The 26533-nt window shown below is 37.7% G+C and overlaps 1 protein-coding gene across 1 annotated transcript; it reads right to left on the bottom strand.

Annotated features, from left to right (window-relative positions):
• Positions 1–7087: 7087 nt before the first annotated feature.
• Positions 7088–24689, bottom strand: GORAB (golgin, RAB6 interacting). The gene is made up of 5 exons (XM_065890799.1): positions 24553–24689; positions 19287–19638; positions 16745–16846; positions 14246–14386; positions 7088–7547 (listed from the first exon to the last, which is right to left on the bottom strand). The coding sequence occupies exons 1-5, from the start codon at positions 24611–24613 to the stop codon at positions 7088–7090; spliced, it is 1116 nt and encodes a 371-aa protein (XP_065746871.1). The 5' UTR covers positions 24614–24689.
• Positions 24690–26533: the final 1844 nt, after the last annotated feature.

Here is a 26533-nt window from a genome sequence, read left to right as displayed (position 1 = left end):
AATTCCCCTGTGCCCTTTTGGATGGTACAGAGGGAAGCTGTGAATGTCTCTGGATCATCATCAGCTTGGTCCTGCCTGTATGGAAGTTACCATAATAAACTCCATAATTGAACTTTATGGAGTCACCTACTTCCGTTCTTGGTCTCAAACTTTCTTAGTTTGCAGGATATTGTTCAATACTCATCCATATCTGGACTTGATCAAAGGATGAGATCCTGGACTCCATGCCTGAAACCAGACTAGGAAGGGACTTTTAGGGGAGGCGGTGAGTACATTTTGCATGTGAAATGGCTGTGACTTATAGTAGCGAGGGGGAGGGTGCAGACTGTGGCTAAATTGTTTGCAAAGATGCCTACAACAGTTCCTCCCTTTTCTGTATGATTAACCCTTTTCAGAGTGCGTTTCTGTTCCTCCCTTCAAGATGTAGAGTACATTTTGCCACCACTCAAATCTGGGCTAATTTAGTGGCTTGCTTTGCAGTGGAATGCAGAAGTAAGGTATGTGACTGCTAAGCCTGGGTCTCAAGAAGCTTTGCAGCTTACACCCTTGCCATCTTAGAACCCCGGGACGTCCATAAATAGAAATTCATGCTACCCTCTTGAGGATAAGAGACTAAATGGAGAAAAAAGCCCAGGTGACAGACATCGCCAATTGCCAGAATGTGAGTGAGTGGGGCTTTCTTAGGTCATCTAGCCCTGAGAAGTTACCAAATTACTGCAACCACATGAGTGTTCCCCAGCAATCACAGTGAACTTCTCTGCACAGCCTAGACCAAAGTATTGACCCACAGAATCACAAGCAAATAAAAGTGGTTGCTGTTTTAAGACACCAAGTTTTGGGATGGCTTACTATGCAGCTACAAATAACTGGTATATATGGCCTGAATGGCAGACTTGGTTTCTTTTCGGGTTGGAGTAATTTTCCTCAAATGAGGATTATTCCGGCATGAGCAATAAAGGCTTCAGGGACTCATTTCTCAGCTCATGCAGTAGGGTATGATTTCAGGATTTCCTCAAGTCCTCTCCAGGCAGTAGCACTATTCTCACACCTGCTCTCTGATGCTTGAAATTCCTTTAGCTGGGGGTTAAGATTTCCACTACACAAATTAAAATACATTACTTTAAAATATTCCACTACATTAAAATGCAGACACTCTTGGGAAAAGTAACCTACTGACTTAAAGTTTCCCCAAGATGTAAGTAACCGTTGTCTTGGTCTGTCTGGGCTGCTATAATAGAAACTTGAAGGACATTTGGTCCAGTCCAAAATGTCCATAAGAGACACTTGGTCCATAAGATATTTGGTCCCATCCAAAACCATTTGGCATGGACCAAATATGCTCATAGAAGTTTTGGACAGGACCAAGTGTCTGAAAAATTAACAGAATAGCATAGACTGGGTGACTCATAAACGAGTCACTTGAGATATTTATTTCTCAAGTTCTGGAGGCTGGGAAGTCCAAGATCAAGGTGTTGGCCGATTCTGGGTCTAGTGAGGACCTGCTTCCTGGTTCAGAGATGACTGTCTTCTTGCCGTGCCCACACATGGTGGAAGGGGTCAGAAAGTTTTCTGGAGTCTCTTATAAGGACACAAATACCATTCGTGGGGGCCCTACCCTCATCACCTAATCACTTCCAAAAGGCCTTGCCTCCTGATGCCATCACGTTGGGGGTTATGGCTCAACATATGAATTTTGGAGGGACACAAGCATTCAGTCTCTAGCAACTGTATTCAGATCTTTTCTCAAGAACAGATTTTGAGTGAGAACATTGGTTACAAAAGGGCCTAGACTATCTAAGATAAATTGTTTGCATAGCATTTTGTCCAGGGTACAACAGCCTGAGACAAAATTCACTGGTATAGGGAGACATTAAAGTCCACAAAAAATCTTGTCCTCTGACTTTGGTTCAGATTTTTAACTATCTTCCAAAGAATCATAGAAACATGGAGAGACATCTGGCAGTAAGATACCTACCTCTGTCTGCTGGGCTTTTCAGGGCATCCGTCAGAGTCTGGAAATTGTTTACCCCACTTGACGGCTACTGGGTATCACACTTCTCATCCTAGTGAAAGGCTCACCTCCACTGTACTGTGGGGTTCAGTTAGTCACTAGCTCTAGAGTTGTCCCCATCTTCCACCAGCAGCATAGCAGTAGGGAAAGGAAAGCTGACTAGAAAGCTGGAAACGTTTCTGGACCTATGGGGCACTGGGGCCATGTCTACTGGTAGTTTCTGAGGGAAATGCATATGAGATAAATGAACCAAGATAATAAAAATAACTCAGTGTGGTTGCTTCAGGTATTTTCAGTTATAAAAGCCAGGTCTGAGCAACTGTAATTATAGTTCTACCAGACTGTAGTTCCATATATACGGCTATGAACTTTCAAGTCTGTTTGTGTCTTAATTACTTGGTTTTTGCTTGGCTAAGAAAATTTGAAATGGAAGATTCTGGGTTTTAAATTAGGTGAAGGCTCTGGTGTAAATACAGAGCTTCAGGATGCGGGGTACAACTAATGGTTACATGTAATGTACATATGGCAGTGTAACCCTACAACTGAAATAAGAGTTCGTGAAATGACTCTTCTAACTCCCATTATTCATTTGCTTCTTTTCCCTCTAAGAGCGCGATACCATACATTGCAAGGTTATTATTTCACTCCTCATGTGAACCTTTGGCCTAGTGACTTATCCCTTGAGGCATGCTATAATCACTGAGAAATGTGCTCTCTGTCACGTCTTATTGCTTAATTATGGCTCTATTTTAGATGCCTAGAGTCATTTGGCTTGAAAAGACCTCTCTTATGTGTGTGATCTTTGAACATGCATCCACACTGTCATCCTTGAGTTCACACCAGTCTGTTCCATTTCCATCTTGTTCTGGCTTGGGCAATAATTATTGCCCCTTGGTTCAGCAACACCTTGAATTACTGTAATGAGATATTATGCTCTTCTCCACATAAGATACCATCAACCCTTTGTCAGAAAGGTATGTGCTTAAAGTTCATTTTACCAAGCTTGATTTTTTTTTTAACTGATAAATCCCAGCGGGCCCCCTGTTTTACATCATGTCATGCAAAAACTTCCTTTCACTCTTGTTCTGGTGACTACAGTTTTTTAGCTTAAAATCTGGACATGTTGTCTAGCAGTTTTTTTTGTTTTGTTTTTTTAGTTGTGTATGTGTTGCTCCTCAGTGCTAAAGGCAAACTGAGATATGGCAGGTCCTAAATACATTCAGAGATCACAGAACAACTGTATAGACTCTCTAAAATTAGAACTGTTCTAAAAATTTGGGACTTCTGGAGAATGCATCACTGGCCACTTATTTTGCTTCCCATTAATAATACATTAAGTTCTTTTATCAGCATTTGTTTTATGCATGTAAATCTTAGTCCTTCAAGCAGACTACAAGCTTCTTAAGGACAAAAGGCAGACTGTATACCTCTTATATAGCTCTGCATGTATGTAGTTACACACAGCTGTTTTTTTGATCAACTGCGTGAAGAGATGATGTTGTATTTTCAAGACAACTGTTTGGGATTAGGAGCTTGCCAAAGTAGCCTGACATTAAGGTAAAGGCAGACTGGAGAATCGCGTCCTGCTTCATCCCTCCAGAGAGCAGTTCAAGTCTGGCCTGGGATAGATCTATGTTGAGAAGGGGTATAATTACCCTGGTACAGAGTGGCCCCAGGTCTTGTCTGGCAGACTGAGTTATACCTATCAAGGACTTTTAAAATGCTGACTTAGCTCTTAGAAATACAAAACCCAAAACATCATTTATAAAGGTCACTGGGAATGGCCTGGGTCAGAATAACTTGAGTTCATTTTGTGCCAATGCCTCAGAAGAGGAAGCTGCTGAATACTTAAAGCTCCTTGAGAATACTATGTTGCCAAATCCAAACAAAGAATGAGAGAGGTTTATAGCTGACTTTTTACTCTATAATTCAAATGCCAATCTAGCAATGAAATATGTTCTAGGAATTCCAATCAGAGATTTGTATCAGCTGACTTGGAAACCAGCTGTGCTCTCAGTGAGTACAAAGATTTACCACCTGCAATTGCTATAATTCTGTAGAATTATGCAGAGGTGAAAAACGTGAGAAAAACTTTTTATTTTAAATGTATTGAGAACCATGCTTTAGGAAATTTTCTTTCTCTGAAGCCTATAAAAATGGCTCTAATTTAAAGAAAGTAGTAGAGTCTCAAGTTATAACTCTTAAATTCTGGAATTCATGTTTACCCTTCAAAGTATGCCTTTTTAAGATAATGAGTGAAAATTACTACAATTTGGTAAACCCTATCTTTTAAATAGAACAAGTGAGATAACAAAGCAGTTAACTCCTAAATTACATATCACATCATTAAGAGCCTTGATAACATTACGCTCTAACTATCTGAGAAGAGGGAGGAAGAGGAGTTAAACACCAGAGAGGAACAGTTCTAACGAAGCATCCCAGTAAACTCATGGCAGTAATTTTGAACCAGTAATTTCGTTCATAACATTTCATAAATTGTTCACAAAATAATTATTGGGGCTTCCCTGGTGGTTAAGGATCCGCCTGCCAATGCAGGGAACACGGGTTGGAGCTCTGGTCTGGGAAGATCCCACATGCCGCGGAGCAACTAAGCCCGTGCGCCACAACTACTGAGCCTGCACTCTAGAGCCTGCGAGCCACAACTACTGAGCCTGTGCTCTAGAGCCCGTGCACCACAACTACTGAGCCTGCGCTCTAGAGCCCGCATGCCTCACCTACTGAAGCCCGCGCACCTAGAACCCATGCTCTGCAACAAGAGAAGCCACCGCAATGAGAAGCATGCCCACCACAATGAAGAGCAGCCCCTGCTCACCGCAACTAGAAGAAAGCCTGTGTGCAGCAACGAAGACCCAAAGCAGCCAAAAATAAATAAATAAAATAAAATATTAAAAAAAGAAAATAATTATTGTGGATTTCTGAATCCATATATCAAAAGTCTTTCAAGTGTATTTTATGATTTTAAAAGACATCAGGGCTATCCTGGAAAAACCAGTGCATATGGTCCTCATACCAATGAGCCCCCATTCTCACTCATTTGCTCTGTTCCTCTCACACATGGGAGACAGCTGCCTTGTACAAAACGGATGCAATATAACTTTGTCACTTATATCATCACCTGAGCACTTGGATACCACCCTGGGAAAGCCAAGTAAGGTAAGTTTTTCAAAATAATGGTTTCAGTGGACCTTTTATAGACATTTGAAATCATTTCACATGTACAAACCCTGAATGAGTTATAAAGCAAAATTTTCAAGTGGAAAAATGCTGTGAACTTCATGGCCTAATATATGTATGAGATATATTGAGTTTAGAACTGCAACTTTACTAGCACTTTAACATGAGCCAGTCGGCCAACCTGCCATAAGTGAAATCTCTGGCTCTCAAATTCCTCAACTGTAAAATAAGATGATTAAATCGAATCATCTCTGAGTTCCCATCCAATTCATTTATTTCATGGTTCTCAGTTCTCCTTGTACCTTATAAGTACTTAAAGTATAGACTGAGAATTAGATTGTACCTACCTGCATTTAGCCAATATTATAGAAGCTGAATTGATGGATTTTCCCTAAAAGAGGCTTATAAAAAGGAGGTAAGTGTATCTACCACATGGAGATACAGGATACATTATTGCCACACAGTGCTTAAGAATACACACTAAACTGCTTAAAACTTTGAAAGGTGACATTATAAATGCATTAGAATCACTTATTCCTTAGAAAAATAAGTGTATTAGACAACGAAGCTTTCCGTTTTTATGTATGTAATTCATGAATAAAAAAACAACTATCTGTATAAAAGCCTCTGTTTAGAGAAGTCAGTAATGGAAAGCTATAAATTCAACTCAAATTACATAATATAAAAATACAAAGTTCATCTGCATTACTAGAAGGTAATACCCTCAAACAAACTCATTTAAAAATAGTATGTTCCCAACTTTTCAGAAGTTATTATGGATACAATGTTACATTTGTCCTTATCTTCTTTTATAATAGTTCTCTAAGACTTAAAATGTAGTATTTGTACTTTTGGAATTTCTGATAAATAGATCATAATTTAATGTGATATTCATAGATTTTTGTGACGAAACTACAATATTTATTTACACATTCACATATAGCACAATGTAGGGGTCAAGTATTAGTGACAGTAACAAACTATTGAAGTAATAAGAAAACCATCATTTTAACAATTTAAATGTTTTATGACAGGATAATTTATATCCAACATATAAAACACATATCTTAGAGGTAACTTTAAGAAAATATATCAACTTTTTTAGATAATCCAAAGTAGCAATAAGATTTTTTATATTATTTTCAGCCTGCAGAAGGGTAAATTTAATCAATGTGCCGATTAAAGAAGAGACAATATATTAATAGTGAAATTATTTATATACCATGGTATGTGTATATCTATCTGTGTGTGTGTGCATGGGCGCTCATGTGTATCAACTAACCAAAACTCAGGTTGTAAACTAAAGCCGTTTAAATGGCAAATTGAAAAAAAAAGTGATGCTAGTTTAAGTTTTCTGGTTCTTTTCATAAACTACAACTTCCAAGTTGTGTTTTACAACTCTAGTGAGATCCAAATAGATAATTCAACCTACTACTTTTGTTGGTTGTTCCTCATTCTTTTTCACATGTTAGCTTTTATGTCTCTTTACTGATTACATAAAATAGTACTCTCATTCTCAACATTTCTCCCAGGAGAAGTTAAATGAGTTCAATTAGGTACTGAGTTCATTTTTCACTTTACTTTTCAGTATTCACCTGGTCTAAAAACACTATTAACCGTGTAGTTTTTCTTCCATCCTTTTAAGTCACTTGTTTGTAAGCGTACAATGAAGGAACTGGATCAAAATCAAGGTGAACTATGCCCCCATATAAAAAATTATCATAATCTCAGATTTTCTAGAATGTTCAAACGTTATACTAAAACTAATGGATTTAAAAATTAATACTGCTTTGAAGAGGCATTTATCAGAGGTCATGGCACGATCTACAACAGAAAGTTTAGTTTACTGAATGTTAGTTGTAAAGAACAAACACTGGCACCTCATGTGGTCAGAGCAGCTGAAATGTCTTTTACAGTAGTTTCAACTTCTTGATTTGGCTGGTCTGGATCAAGAAGGGCAATGCTACTGGAGCTTTCACACTGTTCATCTACCTTTGGGGAAGCAGCCTGGTCTTGATGCTTTTTGTTCTCTTTAGCAAACCCTAAGGTCATATTCTCCCCAGAAGGCTGAAATGGCCTCTCTGAATGAACCACTTGTTTCCCTACTTCTGCTTCTTGTTCACACAGCAGTCTCTCCACCTCCACCTCGAGCTCCAAAGTCTCCTCATCAGCGTGCACATCTAGTTGTTGCATCAACTCCTCCAACTTCTTGGCCTTGCGGAGCTCGTTTTGCTGTATGATCGTACAAAGGTGTTCAGTGAGTTGCTCTTTAAGCTCAGTCTTGCGCTGTAGATCTAGCTTTGCTGTAACATACTCTGCTTCAGCCCTGTCAAACCGCTTCCTGCAGGGACAGGTACAAAGACTGGTCCATTAGTTTTCCATTGAAGAAGACAGTCAAAGGAGGGCCTAGAAATAATAATTAAACTCCAAAATCGGGAAATATATATATATATATATATATATATATATATATATATATATATATATATAAAATGAAAATATGGCTATTAATACTTTACGAACACTTATCTACATGTTAGACAAAGTAGGCTATTGCTGCTAAAACTTCCACAACATGCACATTTGGACTCTCCTAACCTAACAACATTCTTCGGCACCCATTTCCTCTTTCCAAGGCTGTGCTTGAATGAAAGCAGGCTGAGAGGTTAATTCAGTGGTGTGCTAGCTCCAGTGGGGGAGAGCCCTAATTTGTAGTGTTTATCAATTTCTGTAGTAAAAATACTATTACTATGGCCAATTTCAAGCTATCAGTGAGACATCACTGAATACAGAATTGGGAAGAGATACACAAAATCTCTCATGAACCAGGGCAAGCCAGCTCCAGCACACAACTGGTTAAATGTATGAGAGAGAAAATAATAAGAGATGGAGAAAGTAGAAAATCTATGTCTTTTGATTAATGGAGTAGAAAAGGAAGAAAAATTTTGGTGGAGAAGGACATGGACAGTGGTTCAGAAATGACAGAGCACAGCCAGCCCAATGACACTAGGTGAGAGTAAGAAGTAAACACCAAGTAGAAGAGAAAACTTCAGGATACGTTTAAGCAGGGTTTCCCAACCTCAGCATTACTGACAACTTGGGCCATGTAATTCTTTGTTGTGGGGAGCTGTCCCGTACATTGCAGGATGTGCAGAGCATCACTGGCTTTCTCTCCTTAGTTGTCAGTAGCACCCACTGGTTGTGAGAACCAAAAATGTCTCCAGACATAACTAAATGTCTCCTAAGGGGCAAAACTGCCCCCAGTTGAGAATCCCCAGGTTAAGCTGTTTTCACCCTCTCCACTCTGTAACAGACTACTGTTAGACTTCTATTAAGAAAAGTTTATTACTTTTATATATATATAGAAACTCCATAGGTAGGTAATGCCAGACTTATTTGAAGTAGGGTAATTCTACGTGGGGAAGTCACTTTGCAATCTTCCTTTTTCTTTTTTTCTTCTTTTTTGCCTTTTCCATACAATATGTTGCTTTTCTTTTTGCCCAGAAAAGAGGATGACCCCTACCTACCAACTAATTATTCTATTTAGTTACCACTAACAGTGGCGAAGGCCATGATGCCTTACCTGTTATGACTGCCTTACCTTACTCAACATAATAAATAATTTCTAATACTAGAGTTATAGCAAAAAAGAAACAGGTATATCTCCTTATGCAAGATTCTCTGTCTTGGAGGGAAATATAGTGAAAAAATAAAAGGCCTTGCTTTTAGAGAACCCAGGGTTCCAAACCTGCCTTTGCCACTTACTATGTGTGTATCTCCTTTGTTGAAGGCTTTTCCTGGATGTAATGAGCAGATATTCAGTCATACTCACTCAGGTAAAAAATGGGTTTTATTGTAGGATACAAGAGGCAATCTCACAGGCATGTCCTCAGAATCAAAGGCTATTGCTCATGCTAATGCTGAGAAACCACAGTTTCTCTCTTTAGGCTTTCCTATCATATTCACAGCCCAATATGGCCACCAGCTGTGCCTTGACATCAAATTCACTCCACTCAATCCCTCAGTGTTCCAATCCCAAAATTCCAGAGGGAGGGCCTGGGTTGGCTTGGCTTGACTCGTATCAGTTTAAACAGAACTCTTAGTGCCAGGCCATGCCATGCACCCCAGTTTAGTCTATGGATTAAATGTTCTAGAGTTCCCATCTTTGTTCTTATCAGGTGTGTCCCAGGCTCAATATCATGAATACAAAACACAGCCAGGTTCCTGTAGAAGAGGCTGCAGAAAAGGCATGCAGTGACTGAAAATTCCAGTATGGTGACCAGGGGTGGTTTCTTTCTTTTTTTTTTTTTTTTAACATCTTTATTAGGGTATAATTGCTTTACAATGGTGTGTTAGTTTCTGCTTTATAACAAAGTGAATCAGTTATACATATACATATGTTCCCATATGTCTTCCCTCTTGCGTCTCCCTCCCTCCCACTCTCCCTATCCCACCAGGGGTGGTTTCTTGAACTAAGTCTTGGTTTATCTGTAGAATGGTGATAATAACATCTCATAGGAGTGTTAATTAAGCATTAAATAGAATAAACAGGGCAAGTGTCTAGCCCAGTGCCTGGTAGGCATTCAAGAAGCAGAACTTCTTCTTCAGAGCACCAGACTAAAAAAGCACTGTTAGTGTACCACTAAACATGTATCTAAAATTAAAATTATGTACAATTTAAGGACTTGGTGTTTATATTTGAAAACTTATTTACATTATGTTCATTTCTCATATTTCATTTTTTTACTGTCATCTAGTAAATATAAGAATGAGAACTAGATGTTTTTCAATTACCCCTATGTTAAAAGAATTGTTGTAAAGGAGCTGTGTTGGGTATCTGGAATCCCTTATTTCCATACTTTATAACATATCCTGTTTATGAATGTTCTTTCATCAAGCTTAAGAGCTCTGACAACATTCTCTACAGGTATACATATCTTGTCTCTCCCCCCCGCCAGCTCAAACCTCCCTTCTCTGCAAGTCTGTGGTCTCCCTCAGCCAAAGTCAGTTAGAAAGATTTACTGACTGGGCTCATGAATGCTGAATTGAAATTAAAATTTGCAAATAGGTCCCTAGGTTTCCAATGATCTTTCACCCTGGATAAATCACTGAAGATTCTGCATTTTGTTTATTTATTTAAAGTCCTTCTGGCCAGAAACACGCATATATATATATTTTTTACAGAGTGATTTATGTTCAAAATATTGATTAGTTTCACAAACTGCACTATGAGTCTGGGGGTCAGGGGGATAATACCAAATCAGAGTATGAAGACATACTTTGGAACAGAATAATAAGAGCATTATACATACCACAGTAAGACAAATTGAACTGGAAATGTAATTATAGAATTGTTTTATTATTTTAAAGGAAAGTTGAATGATTTAATGAATCTTATTTAAAGGATTCTAGAAACTGTCTCTTGGTTTTGGTTCCCCGAAATTTTTTAAAAACACCGTTAACCCTTGGCATGTCATTAGGTTCCAATGAAATACTTAGTTCTTCAGTTTCTTTCCTGAGCAGTTCTATTTGTAAGGATCAACATATCATTATTTTTATCCTTTCTTAGAAGTATTCCAGAGAACAAAGAGGAAATTTACTTATATTTTGAAAAATAGACTTTAATTATATTTTGCAATTACTATATGGGTCCACTTTTATAAACCTAAGATACATTATGGGATTGTTGAAATATATTTTTTCCTATATCTTGAAACATTTTGCCATTTCATCACCCGAGGGATTATTTACTCATTACTCATCAATTATTCACATTTACGCTAAAAAATTAAAATAATAAGAAAACAGAGAATGATGGAATGACCTAAAAGGATACTATAATGAAATAAATCATCATCGCTTAGTTTCCTTACTGTTTTGCCAAAGTATTACATCACCTTTAAATAAGGTATAAAAGAAGACTGGAAATACCAAACTTGTAATCTGCTCTTAGCTTTCACTGTTCAGATGAGAATTATTACTTTTCATTTTCTACCCAGAATGACAAAGAAAATTGACAGATGAAGACATTTTGCAGTTATTAGACAAATCAAAAGATGCATGTTGCGGAGGCTAAAATATGACCCCCCCCCCCCAAAAAAAAGATAGTCATTTCTTAATCCCAAGAACCTGTGAACATTTCCTTAAATGGCAAAAGATGTGACTAAAAGATTTTGAGAGGAGTCTATTCTGGACTATCCAGCTGGGCCCTAAATACAATCACATGTATCCTCTTAAGAAAAAGGCAGAGGAACTTTTGAGAGAAAACAGGAGGAATCAATGAGACTATGGAGACCCAGAACTGAGTAGTGTGGCCACAAGCCAAGGAATGTCTCCAGCCACCAGAAGAAGCTGGAAGAGGCAAGGCATGTATTCTTCCCTAGAGTCTCTGAAGGAATAATAACCCCACTGACACCCTGATTTCAGACTTCTGGTTTCCAAAGACATAAGAGAATAAATTTTTGTTGTTTTGAGCTACCCAGTTTTTGGTAATTTGTTATGGCAGCCCTAGCAAATCAATATAAATGCAGAGACAGGCTAGATTCTAGATGGTGAAACTGACCATGTAAGTGAAATCTCAGAGTATGAGTCTTCAGAAAAACACACCCTAGATGAATTTTCTCAAACTCAAGAATCAATGAGTGAAAAATATATTTCTGACGATAAAAAGGAAATACGTTATTCTCCTAGAGTTAATAATTTCAAGAGGAAGAATTTTATCATACAATATTTTACAAGTACCTGGACCACCCTGTGTGGCTAAAAGGATGTAACGATATTCTTTTAGCTTTTTATAATGTTTGCAGTCAAACATTACTTGATATAAAATTTTTTAACAAAGTTGTTTTCCACAATCTTTTATTCTTACTTCTTTAAGTTATTCATAAAATGACTCAAAACATTTATGTATATATGTTTATACGTGTATGTGTGCATGTGCGTATGGGAGCGTCTATTAAACATCGATGGCAAATGGTGATCATTGTTTTTCCTGGTATACTGAGGGTTAAAGAAATGTTCTACAGGCAGCCACTCTAGTTCTACAAGCTGCCTGCGCAGCACACGGCAGCACTGTAATCACAGCTGTGAACAGCAGCAGCAGTGACAACTCTCTCCGCTGGGACACTCCAAGTACCATCTCCTCAGAGGTGGATACCCTGACACTGCTCTACAGAAACCAGTTTTAGGATGAATTCTGGCCTATTCGTATCCAAGAACATTTTGTGGACACAGCACCATGCCAGCCACTCCAGAACTACAATGTTTTTATTAAAAAAAAAAAAAAAAATCAAGGAAATCTCCCACAGAACCACAGAAACTGCCCTGCGGATTACCTTCTAGTAGAAATCTAGACCATAATACTATATCACCAATCTATACTTTCTTAATAACCACAGATGTAAATTTAGAAAATACTGTCTTAATCTTATGCATGAACAAGATACAACCCTGGTTCTAGTCTAAATTGTCAGTGGCTTCTCTTTGACTTAACTCAAGAGCTTATGTTTTTAAAAATAACCTCACACGTACGATAGGGATATTCACATACATCTATGTCAATACTAGTATCATGATAAACTGTCATCTTTAGCTTAAGAAATGTAAAAATTTACCATATAAAATCTCTTTACTATATAAAAATGTACTAAAATGTCATTAAAAATATTCATATACTATGGGATGTCTTCTCTTTTAACCAGAATCCCACCTTCTTTGTGGTTCTCAGAAGGCTAAAATTATGACATTTCTTATATAATTTTCAATGTACAAATGCATCCTCTTCAGCCTCCCCTAGGACTGAATTAAAACACGATCAAATGATTTTTCTGTGGATATATCCAGAATAATCAGAATTATTCACTTAAGGAGCTACAAAGGCATAAATATGTTCCTCTGGCAAACTTAAGTTACAGAGAATAAAATGTGCTAAAAATCTACGCTTAGTTTAATCTTAATAAAATCTTGGTTACCTCCTTAATGACCTTATTAATAGAAATGGAACCACCAGTTATCAGCTACTGATGGCATTAATTTACACAGTTAATTAATAAAAGCAACCCATTAGGTCTAAGAGCATATGGTCAAACAATTACAAAAATCACAAGGACACCACAAGCCTCTTTCTTAAACAATAAACAGTGAATTAAAAACCACAATCAAGCATTTCCGCTTTATTAAATTGTTACATAAACATTCTGATGCTGTGGTTTACCCTGGACTAATGCGGCACTCTGATTGATTTCTAGTGTTACAGAGAAAGATGCAAAACCGAGTCATTAACACAGCATTCCCTTGTGAAAAAAGACAATCCAGGATGATTAAAGCAATGTTGAAAGGACTGATAACCCTGAAATTGGGCTTAATTTTTTGCTTTTATCTGTTTGCAAAGCTCATGTAATTCTTTACATGTGTTAGTTTGTTTTGAGAATATGCAATGATGATTTTTTCTCTTTAAAAAAATGTCAATCATTAAAACCAAGGAAACACATGATAGCAAGCCATTTTATATAGAGTATAATTGCAAAAAAAAAAAAGAAAAAACTTCAAGCTTTCAAGACAGAGTGGTATTTTCTTTCAAATACTCAAAGGTTTTAAAAAATAAACTAGATCTCCTTTCTTTGATGAAAACTGAAATGAGAAATAGGCTAGTCCCTATACCATCTCACATAATCAAAATTTCTAAAAAAGAGAGCACAGACTTGGTGTTAGAATAATATATAGAGTTCTGGGGCAAGTCATTTAGACATTTAATGAGTCTCAAATATTAAACAGCTGATGGTTTAGCAGGAAAGACTAAAATGTAAATAAATAATGCAAGAAATGCTCTAACAGGGATATAAACAAGGTTAATGGGTAGGGCAGAGTTAAGGAAGACTTCAAAAAGGGGATACTTGATTTAGTATAAAACTGGAATAAATACAGCGCCTAATAGGGTCATTATGAGGCTTAATGATGACATATATAAATGCCCTGGCCTAGCGAGCAATAAACGTTAACTAAATTAAACTCCTTGTTCAGAGTTCCATTTCCCCAACTTACCAAGCATATGAATAGTCAAGGCTGGCCTGATCAATCCGGTTCCTGAGGATTCCAATGTCAGCTGACACCATGTCATCTAAAGCCTGTAACTCCTTCTGGATCCTCTTTAGTTTCATGGTTTCTGCCTGAGTTCTTTTAGATCTATAAAATGAGGAATATGAGTGGAAAAATGAAAACATTTTAAAATCATGTATCCATACACAATATAAGTGAAAAAAGCAAGCTACTGTATATACAATATGATTATAATGTGTAATTTTTAAGAATTAAAAAAAAAACAGAAAAACTGAGATAAAACAAATGCTGGTAACATTTTGGTATATCTCTAAAACTGCTTTCCTCCTTATTAGGCCAAATTATATATTAGTACATACTTTTTTATACACAAGGAAAAAAAGTAATTAAAAAAAAACCAATAGAGAGTTCACTCATAGGCCTATATTCATTCCATAAGGATGAGAATAAGCACTAAAAGGATGTATCTGTATAGAGAACTGGATATGCTGGAATACTGAACACAGCTTTCCAAATTCCAGCCTTAAACTCTTCTTGCTAAGCCTACTTCCATTTGTCTGATACTTAGTGGACGCCAAGAACAGCTGCCTACATTAAACACCATTCCTTTATAAGTCTGAGAACATCTATTTGGTTTTATTATTTTTTAAAATAATTTTTATTGGGGTATAGTTGATTTACAATGTTGTGTTACTTTCAGATATACAGCAAAGTAAATCAGTTATACATATACATATATTCACTCTTTTTTAGATTCTTTTCCCATATAGGCCATTACAGAGTATTGAGTAGAGTTCCCTGTGCCATACCGTAGGTTCTTATTAGTTATCTATTTTATATATAGTAGCGTGTATATGTCAATCGGTTTTAATTTTCTTAAGATTCATTTCCCCAAACTTCTTTGATTCCTCTTCCTTAGGAAAACTACAGGTCCTCAAAATTCTTCTTTCTGGGGCTCAAAACCAAACACTCTTTTTGTTCCTTTGTTTAGAAGCAACCTCAGCCTTCTCTCCAACCCCACGTACATCATCTACTTAAGAAACAGAATAAACAAATACAAAAGCCAACCTTTAATCACAATTCCACTAATTTCGAAATTTCATACACATTCTCACAGGAGAATAAAACTCCCAATAAAACCACTATACTGCAACTTACATTCTCCTGATTTCTACTCCATTATGCATTTACCCTTATTTTCTGCCTACAAAAGTTAACCTCGTGACCTTTTTACTTCAAGTGATTCACTATCCATTTAGTAATAATCTAATCAGGTTATATTTCCTTACACTTCTGTCTATAGTAATACTTTCTGTCTTAAATCAAAAGCACATAGAGAAGAGTAAGTGCTGAGCCTGTAAATCTTTTTGTAAAATCCCGAGTAAACAGCCTCCCCAACCTCTTCCAAACTGAAGACTACCAAAATGCTTTTCAATAATCACATTGTTTTTCTTCTTGAAACATAAGTTCAGTAAGTTGAGTATTTCCTATGCTTCATGAAAGATCAAGGTGTACCAGTAAGAAAAAAAAAATCATTATTTTCAAATACATACATCCTTTTGGCAAATAAAATCCTGAATTACTCTTATACCCACGTGCCTTTCTCTCCATCCCTATTCCTTCCTCTCACCCTGACACATACACCAGCTTTAATGAGTAATAGTTGTGCCAGACTTTTCTGGAGATCTAAAAAGAAAATGCCTCTGAATACTTGCTTGCATTTAGTTCTCACTATTCTCAATCATTGCTTTATTGACTGAGCTTGGTTTCCTAAGGCCACAGCACACTAGAAACTACAAAGAGGGAAGAGTGGGTGAGGGATGGGAAAAGTGGCTCAAATAGGAATGTTGTTGTTCAAGGCTTGTACAGTGCAGTAAAGGAAAAGGGATCACTGACAAGCTCACTCTGGAAGGTGAGAGAAAAACTGAATTGTATACAGTATGGGACAATGCTCATAATGGTGACCCACAGTCAAGGATAAAAAGTTAAATTATATCATGTCTCTTTTATCAGTGGGGGCAGGATACATTATTTAAGAAAAATGGCCATAGGAAATACAATTAGGATTTGTGGGTGTATAAGTCACTTATGTGGAATAATCTTATTCCTCTACATGTCAGATGATTAAGGCCTATGTGAAAATTAAAACCTGCATTTGTTGCTAATTTACTTATGTTGATAGCTATTTACTGCTCCTTTATGAATGTGTAGATGGTTAAAACTAAAAACACTGATGATGATCCTTAAGTTTTAATTGCCCCTGTATTCATAAATACATTATAATCTATGCTTAAAAAGCCCTCCTTAATAAATTAAGACTGTAATTTCAGTATCATTTGTAAAGCATAATTTGTTTAGTAGGTCTTAAAAGTAACGGTTGTAGAGAAAACGCCATTTATTAGAACAGACATAGGAAAATAAATATAAAACATGACAAAACTAATTACAGATTACAAACAAGCTCTCCTGGTTCAGGTGCCTCACCTTTCTGCAATAGCTTTAGCCAAAAGAGCTTTCTTACGTTTATTTTTCTCTTCCATTAGCCGTTGTTCTTGTTGGAGGACTTCCCAACGAGATTTTTCTTGCCTAGGGAGCAAAAGTATAAAAATAAGTTTCTGAAACCCTGCTCCACCTTACCAGTCTTAGTTCCTAAGTATAAAATTTAATCAAGCAGATTATATATATTTTCTTTCAAAAGTCCTCTTAGGGCTTCCCTGGTGGCACAGTGGTTGAGAGTCTGCCTGCCGATGCAGGGGACACGGGTTCGTGCCCCAGTCCGGGAAGATCCCACATGCCGTGGAGTGGCTAGCCCCGTGAGCCATGGCCACTGAGCCTGCATGTCCGGAGCCTGTGCTCCGCAATGGGAGAGGCCACAACGGTAAGAGGCCCGCGTACCTCAAAAAAAAAAAAAAAGTCCTCTTAAAAGGAACCCGTCTGTAGCACATTATTTTGTTCTAATAGGAACAAAGACTACGATTTGAAGTAAAGAAGGCTTATATAAATTGGCCCTTTGAAATCCATTATACATATATAACCTAGGAACCCAAACTGGAAGCCAGAGTACTATGGCATTTTTTTGGAGTACAAAGAAACTTGTTTAAGTTAATCATGTGTTATATGCAAAATAGAAAGCAAAATAAGTTGTTCTGTAACTAATTTCATATCTTTTATAGTTTTCTATAATACACATCTTCACCATGTAATAACCCTTAGCACAGTAACCAATGTTTACTTCATACATTCTCTTACAATTTGCTCACTTCTTTCTAGCTCTTAAACATTCTAAACAGAGTGAAACACTATAAACTAAGACTTGAATGTTGGGCTAAAGAAAAACTCCAAAGATCTGAAAACATGAATTGTCTTTCCATCTTTCCAATTCTAAAAGAAATATATTAAAATTTCCTGTAAATTCATGAACTTAATGTCAACTCAAATTAAACAAGGTAATGACAAAGCTATTTGCTCCTATTACTGTCATTTCTCACAGCCATTATATCAAAAATCTCTATTCCCAGACCTAGTAACCACTTGCAAAATTATCCTTTTCTCTCCATTCCTACAGCCTCCACCTTAGTGCTGGCATTGGTCCTTTCTCATTTTTACTACCTGCAGGTACCTCCTCCCCAGATACCTTAGTTCCAGCTCACCTAGCACCCAAATGGTGTGCAACAGTGACACCTGGATTTTCTCTAACCATTATTTTTATCAGGGCATCTCTCCTTCAGGGGTCTTGGTGGGGTATTACAGCATCAAGGAACTCACTAGGCAGGCATCTTCTGCTTCCAAGTCCTTCTTCACTTCCTTAATTCTCTATTTTCTGGCTTATCTTGTGCCACTTTCAGAAAAGTGAAATGTCATCTCTGACCTTCTCTAGTATATACTTTTCCTTTCCCCCTCTTAGAGCCTCAGAATTTCTCCGTTTTAACAGTTCCTGAGATTACATGTCTTCTATGAATATTTTCTCAAGTACCTAAAAAGAGAATAACTTTCCTAATGACATTCAGTCTAAATTCTCCAGCTCAATTTACACACCCCCGCAACAACTTGTCTCAGGACTTTGCTGGTAAACTACACTTAAGACATTAAAAGTATGCACTTGTTTAATTTGGGTCTCATACTTCATGTGGCTTTCTGTCTCTTGTCAAAATGATTTCTTGGCTGTAAACCCCTGGTGGGCAGGAAACACTTAAAACTCAGTACAGAATCTGGATTAGCAGAGACTGGAAAAATAGGTGAGATTAGAAAAAACATAAGACACTTTGAAAAAGAAAGACTCAGAAAATGGAAAAAAGAAACAAATACCATTCTTTCTTCCCTGTGAGTGATAAATCAGGAGGAAATAAAGAGTGGATATTCAAACATAAACTATATAATAAAAAAATTCTGATTATAAGAATTCACAAGTCATAGAATGGTAATTTCCACAAAAATTTGGCTAAACCAAATTCTGCAGGTGGTTTCTAATACAAACACATTAAATAAAGAAATCTAATGATGCAGCTGAATTATTTAATTAGTCCTCTCAATTTCCAATACTCTTTCCTTTGACCATCCCTTCACGTCTCTTCAGAAGTACCCTTTTCTGGGCCAATGGAGATGCAATCTGGAAGTTGAAAGAATGGGTTCAATTTGGGGAGGAGTACCATGCATATAAGAACTGGTTCTGGTGAGTGTAAAGGGCATAGACTCTGGATCCAGAGAGTCCTGTATGTGAACCCCAACTCTGCTACTTATTAGTGGTGTATTCACTTTGGGAATACAGTATCTTTGAGTCCAAGACATCTCATCTATAAAGTGAAAATAATGAACATGCATTGTAAGAATATTGTAAAGACTAAATAACATAAAACATAAGAAGTGCGTAACACTGCTACTTACATTTAGGTGGTAGCTATTTTTCAATAGTTTATTCATTACATTTCTACGTTAGAATATAAAACAAACAAAATGCATTTCTTCAAAGCCCAATGGGAAAAAAACGTTAAAACGGAAAAAAGTCTCATGGATATACAGACTTACTAACAATTCCACTTTCTTTTTTTCCAATTTGCAATCTGGTTTTGGAGGTAGAACCTCAGCATTTTTGTGACCTTCATGCGAATTCTTAAGTCCTAGTTCCCCTGGTTGACTTTCAATACCCTGTGGTTTTCCATCACCAATAGTAGAGGTGAGTGTGGGGGCAGTGGGGGAAGAAGAACATGGTCTTTGAGTATTAAATCTTTGTTTTGGTGCAGAAAGCAGCTGCTCTGGAGGTAATGAGGTTGATCCATCTTGAAGTCCAAGTTTTTGGCTTTGCTCTTGAAGGGCTTTTTCTCGCTGAAGTTGTTGTCGACTTTTCTTCACAGGGAGAAGACGCCGCTGTGGTTCAAATGGATCTATATAAAAAAGAGAATGGAGAAAAATTCCTTTGTGTGAGCAGCAAATAATTATAATTTCTCTAAGAAAATAAAGCATTAACATTAAACTCTGATAATTTTGCAGGGTTTTTCTCACTTTCTCTTTCTTAAAATCCCAGAGAAAAACAGCCATCTTCTTGCAGAGTTTTGACAGTTCTCCGATCATACCGTTAATATTTAACAAAAACTTCCTTAGTTCTCAATTATCTTTGAGGAAGTCCATTTGTCTGTGAGTTAGGCCTTAGAATACAAAGCAAGGTTTCAACTTGATTTGCTAACTGCCAAAAGAATCTAATATGACCAAAGTAGGTAGACAAATGAATTCTCTGATATGTCTTAAATTTGATTTATGGTTCTGTCTGTTCTTCTGAAATAAAATGGTGGTTGTTTTCAAATAGGCTTTACCTTTCTTAAATTTTAACAGGTCTTAGGGTAATTTGATACATAGGTAGACATGATACACAAAGTAGAGCTGAATGAAGTCTCTTAATTTTAGGAATGCTAGTTAACTCTAAATTGTTTGCTTTCATCTTCCAAACAGTCCAGGGCTGTGTTCCCCAGAGTGTAGTTAGCCTTTAATCAATGTATGCAAGTTAATTTTAATAGCAGCCTGAGCAAAGCAATAGAGGAAGATAAAACAATCGGGAGAAATTTTTTTAAAAAGCATTACGAACTAAATGATAACACTTCTATTGTACTTTCTGAATTGTCCATACCAGTGTTAACCTTGTAGGTCAGACAACTGGAGAATCTTGACTCACATTCATACTATACTACATAAGATCTGTAAGAGATATTCTTTACAAAATGCCTGAGAAATGAAACTATGGTAAGTTCTAATAAATGAACTAAGTGTGTTTTTTAAATCCTGCATATTGACCTTTGAAACAACATAAGCTTAATATTTAAATCTCCCAAAGGAGAGTTAAAAGCTTTGGAGTCAAAGTTCTGGTGTTGCTTTTCTCCACATCTCAGTAACCTTAGGCAAGTCAATTAATTATTCCATACCACAGTTTCTTCATCTGTCAAACTGGTTGAAAATTTACTTGCTCTACTTATCTCATGGAGTTGGTGTAAGAATTAAAGAAAATATTTTCAAAGACACAAAATCAAAAGTAAAATGTTATTGTTGACTTTAGACAGAAACACAAAGTAGAGTCCTACATCTTGCAACAGAAACTTATTCTTGGCTACTGATCTTTATTCACACCAACAGAAAATGTCACTGAGCCTGCTTACCTTTCAGTTATACTTGTTAGCTGAATTATTAATATCCCTCTGAAAGTCAGTAATGCAGCTTCCATTTTATTTTGCATTTTCACAGAACCTACCTATGAGATTAAAAATGCTAACTTTTAAACTCCCAAACAACAAATCAGGTCACTTAAGGATTAAACATATGACAAAAAACCTCTTGGAACTAATAAGTCATTATAGCAAGGTTACAGAATACAAGATTAATATACAAAAATCAATTACTTTCCTAGCAGCAATGAACAAGTGGAATTTGATATAAAAAACACAGTAACGTTTACATTAGCACTCAAAAAAAAAAGAATTACTTAGGTATAAATCTAACAAAATATGTACAAGATCTGTGAGGAAAACTACAAAACTCGAATGAAATCAGGGAACTAAATAAATGGAGAGATATCCCATATTCATTGGTAAGAAGACTCAGCACTGTCAAGATGTCAATGTCAGTTCATCCTAACTTGATCTATAGATTCACCACAATACCAATCAAAATCCCAGCAAGTTATTTTATGGATATTGACAAAATGAGTCGCAAGTTTATATAGAGAGGCAAAAGACCCAAAATAACCAACATAATATTGAAGAACAAAGCTGGACTGGCACTACTTGACTTTAATGCTTACTATAAAGCTACAGTGGGTATCAGCAGAAGAATAGAATAGGGATCAATGGAATAGAACAGAGAGCCCAGAGCCCACATTAATACAGTCAACTGCCTATGCAAGGGTGCAAAGGCAATACAATGGAATAAAAATATTCTTTTCAACAACTGGGCTGGAACAACTGGACATCCTTAAGCAAAAAATAAATCTAGACACAGACCTTATGCCTTTCACTCAAAATGGATTATAGACCTAATGCAAAACTCCAAACTATAAAACTCGTAGAAGACAACACAGGAGAAAATCTAGACGATCTCAGGCACAGCAATGACTTTTTAGATATAACACCAAAAGGCACTATTCATAAAAGAGATAACTGATAAACTGAATGTCATTAAAATTAAAAACTTCTGCTCTGTGGAAGACAATGTCAAAGGAATGAGAAGACAAGTCACAAACTGGGAGAAAACATTTGCAACAGACACATCTGATAAAAAAGGACTGTTATCTAAAATATACAAAGAACTCTAAAAACTCAATAGCAAGAAAACAACCTGATTAAAAAATGGGCCAAAGACCTTTAACAGACACCTTGTCACCAAAGAAGATATACAGCAAATATGCATATGAAAAGATTCCAAATCACATGCCATCAGGGAAATGCAAATTAAAACAAGATACCACTACACAACTACTAGAATGGCCAAAAATCTGTAACACCGACAACACCAAATGCTGGTGAGGTTGTGGAGCAACCAGAACTCTTTCGTTGTTGGTGGGAATGCAAATGGTAGTCACTTTGGAAGACAGTTTGGTGGTTTCTCACAAAACTAAACATACTCGGGCTTCCCTGGTGGCGCAGTGGTTGAGAGTCCGCCTGCCGATGCAGGGGACACGGGTTCGTGCCCCGGTCCGGGAAGATCCCACATGCCGCGGAGCGGCTGGGCCCCTGAGCCACGGCTGCTGAGCCTGCACTCCGCAACGGGAGAGGCCACAACAGTGAGAGGCCTGCATACCGAAAAAAAAAAAAAAAAAAAAACTAAACATACTCTTACCATAGGATATAGCAATCGTGCTCACTGGTATTTTATTTTATTATTTTATTTTATTTTTTTCGGCGGTATGCGGGCCTCTCACTGTTGTGGCCTCTCCCATTGCAGAGCACAGGCTCCGGACGCGCAGGCTCAGCGGCTATGGCTCACGGGCCCAGCCGCTCCGCAGCATGTGGGATCTTCCCGGACCGGGGCACGAACCTGCGTCCCCTGCATTGGCAGGCGGACTCTCAACCACTGCGCCACCAGGGAAGCCCTAAATATATTTTTAAGGCTGGAGAACAGCTGGAAGGAGCCTTAAAAATTAAAGATTCAGCTGTTCTAGTCTTATAAATAAGAACTTCAAGACAAAAAGATTTAGAGGCAGAGCTGGGAGATCTTCTATATACCAATCAGCGTTTGGCTATGAGTATACAAAGATGCTGAGATGTTTTCTTAAGGTGATCAAAGACTAGTGAGTTGACGTCTATGCTCTAACCTCTCACTGAAATGATAGGTCTTTAAGTTAAGGTCCTTAATGTACGAAACGTTACTTCCACATAATGAACCCAATGTTTAATTTAGTCTTCTACATTAAGTCTTCTTTCCCCTGGCAAACTCACCTCTGCTAACACATAATCTCTGTGAAATTTTGCCAAGCTCCACCCAACCACCAGCACAGTAAAGTTCCTGCTAATTCTGTAGCAAGCTCTTGTACCACATCTACTATCACATTATATTATAGTTTGTCTCCTCATTAGACTATAAGCTCTTTGAAGGCAGGGATGAGGCCTTGTTCATATCAAGATCCCTAATTGCAGAAGCTGATACCCATAACTTCTGGTCAGACCAGAAGCAGGGGTACTAGTACTCCATACATCTGAACATGGGAATGTCAGTTAATTACAAACTGTAGTGTCACTTTTATGATTTAGTTTTCAAAGGTCTCTGGACCAGTCAAAATTTCCTCGATCTACATAATCTACACTGGCCTTACATTACAAATTTACTTCCTTTTCCACTTGTCAGCCCTAGATTATTTTCACAACCATGCTAAAAATGCACAAGCTTACCTGAGTTTTCCCACATACTCTAATTAAAGGCATGGCAGAGCTTATTTAATTTTCTCCCAGAATGTATAAGTTATGGCACCAAGAATGGTGTAAGATCACAGAAGAGGTGTGCACTACCAGGATCACTGTACAGAACTTTACGAAATTTCAACCACAATCAAAGCACCGTTTATATTACCAAGAGTTTCTCACAAAGTACCAGCAAACTTAATTTCTTCATTGAAAAATAACAAAATAGTACAAGTCCATTCAATGATTACGTTATAAAGCTGGAGAAGGAAGCACAAAATTTTAGCTTACACTAAAGTCAGTAGATATGGATGGATGGATGGACAGAGGCGTAGATAGGTAGCTAGATATTTCACCTCTATCTTCTCAAAGACCCTTTTGGTTTGCTGACTCTCAAGAGTTGGAAAGAACTGCAAAAATCACCTGGCAAGTGAAAGCAAGACTCCAGATGTCTTATGAAAAGCACCAACTTTTTGCATTTATTCAGACCCCTGTGATCCTTTTTCCCAATCATTGCCTGCTTCTATAAATTCATCACAAACCTAATATGGTGTGGCCCTTCTCCTTCCTTTACTCAGACCCCAACCCTCCAACCACTGATCTATGCAGCAATCCCCCTAATAGGTCACTTCCTCTCCCAAGTCCCCTTCCTTTCACCGGAAAAAGTCAAATCCCTGAAATAAATGCCTGAAGTCTCTTTTCTAAAAGTAGACTCCAGTCCTCTGTGCCTGCCCCCCTCCCCCAGCCGTGGCTCCAAGTACATCCACTTCTGGCGCCCTCTCAAGCCTCTCCTCCCACTTATAGCTCCTTCCCCTAACACAGATAACCCTTTTCCCCGCCCCCTTCCCCTCAAAAACTGCAACCCCGCCCCTTCCCCTTAACAGACCCAAGAATTAAATCTGTGCAGACCCGTCCCTTTACCTTTAGTCTGCTTTAGTCGCCTCAGCTCCTCCTCAGAGAAGCCAGCCCAACCCCGCGCCATCCGCCTCGACTTGCCAGCACGCCCAGAACGCCCAAGCCTCAGAACCCCAATTGCCAACACAGATACCCAGGCACATCCGGGTTCTTCCCCGGCCGCGGCTGACCAACCAATCAGCGCATCGAGCTCTGGACGCAAGGCCCCCCCCCCCCCCCCCCCTCCCCTGCAGCAGGACCCGGCTCTCTTCGAGGCTCTCTCCGTCAGTGCCGGACAAACTGCGTGAAGAAATCGTGGCCTCGCAGACATTCATTTCCCCTGACCTGGCTGGTCTTTCTCCCTGTCTCCTATGCTTGTTGGGTTATCGCTTCAAGAGGTAAAGGGGGAAATAGCAATGGAAATAAGTGTGGAGATAAACAGGCAGTGAGGAAGTGACTACGAGTCGGTGGCGGAAAAGGGAGGACAGAGCTGCCTCTTGGCGCCCTCGAATTTACTGGGGCGGAGCACTCTACGTGTTGGTGGTGGAGGGTTTCGCTGCGTGGCTTGTAGTGGCTTCTTCCAAAACTGCGCTGAAATCATCCCGCAAGTTGACTCAAGAATGTTCAGATTTAGGCTTTTAATTATAAAGAATCATTTCAGAGGACTGGGGTATGATAGTGGAAAAGGAACAAGACACATTTAACAGCGTAGCCAGGTCTCCCCCAGGCTGTAGCGACTCCTAGATTTCTGTTGATTGGGAGTTGGTTCTTCGATTTTGTGAAAGATTCTCGCTAATCTGTAACCTTTCTCCTAAGGGATGTCTAAATCCCTCCTCTTCAAAATGATCTGTCCTCTGTTTTTATGTTCAGAGAAGACAATGTAAAAACGTCGGCGCTGGGGGATGGGAAAACACTTCCTAGGCTTCTCCCGCCTGGAGTCCTGATTTCAGTGTTCTGGTACTACCTTGAACACGTTACCACTCTGGGCTTCCATTTTCTCATTTTAAGCAAGATTTTGGAGATTAAAAGATGCAAACGTTGTCAAAGTACATATAGATCAGGATGATTTAAATGAGACCACTTAATTTTTCGTGTTTCTCTTTTCACTGTTTTGCATTTTTAAAACGAGTTATTTTGGCTTACATTTAAAAATCACATGTGTGGCTTTTGGTTTTAGTTTGTCAATATTTTTAAACAAATTGAAGTAAAGAAGTAGACTAAAACTAAAATACTACACCAAGGAAAGAGTTGGAATGAATATTTCAAGCTTAAATAGGTGATTAGAAGGTGAAGGGTGTTTGGAATTCTCTTTGTAACCTTTAAGCTTTTAAACTTAAAAGCGATTTCTTAAATTTAGGTTTGCACAAACTTTTCATTTTAAATGTGGACTCATTTTTCCTAACATTTAAACATATGCTATCCAAAAGGATTGGAGGAGGCAGATTCATCCAGTTTTTGAAGCTAGACTAAATACGTTAAAGTATACAGATAATCTAGCTTCAAAATAGTAGATGGGGCTCGGTACATTCTGGTAGTTAATTCAGTTTGCCATTTACAGGCATCAGCAATCTAGTTCCATCTAATAAAAATGAACCACCTTGTATGCCCCATGTTAAATTTTATACATAAACTTTCTTTAGCTCACTTTGGGTAGATTTCAAGAAGTGTCGTAATCATAATAGAGATGAAAATTAAGGTATTTTTTAAAGTTTTGCATTAACCCTGAATGAGAACCAAAGCACGAGCAAGATTATAGTAAAAGACAACATCTGTATAAAGTTATAATTTCCAATTTGCAAGCTTCTGGATCTACTGTTTGTTGTTTCTGTTAGCTCTCCCTCATGGTGACTGGTTTCTTCAAATAATGTATATTTTATTGGGAGTTTATCTTCAAAAAAGTTCTGTGAGAGCCCTTTATATCTTGGATTGAGAGACTACAGATTGGTTTTGCTGGTCCCTAGAAGTTTCATTTGCTTTAAACCAGATTTAAGGTAATTTTTTAAACTTG

The sequence above is a fragment of the Phocoena phocoena genome, chromosome 1 (assembly GCF_963924675.1).
Source record: "Phocoena phocoena chromosome 1, mPhoPho1.1, whole genome shotgun sequence".
Lineage (NCBI taxonomy): Eukaryota > Metazoa > Chordata > Mammalia > Artiodactyla > Phocoenidae > Phocoena > Phocoena phocoena.
Note: the sequence above shows the minus strand (reverse complement) of the source record. Positions and strands in the feature narration are given on the sequence as shown.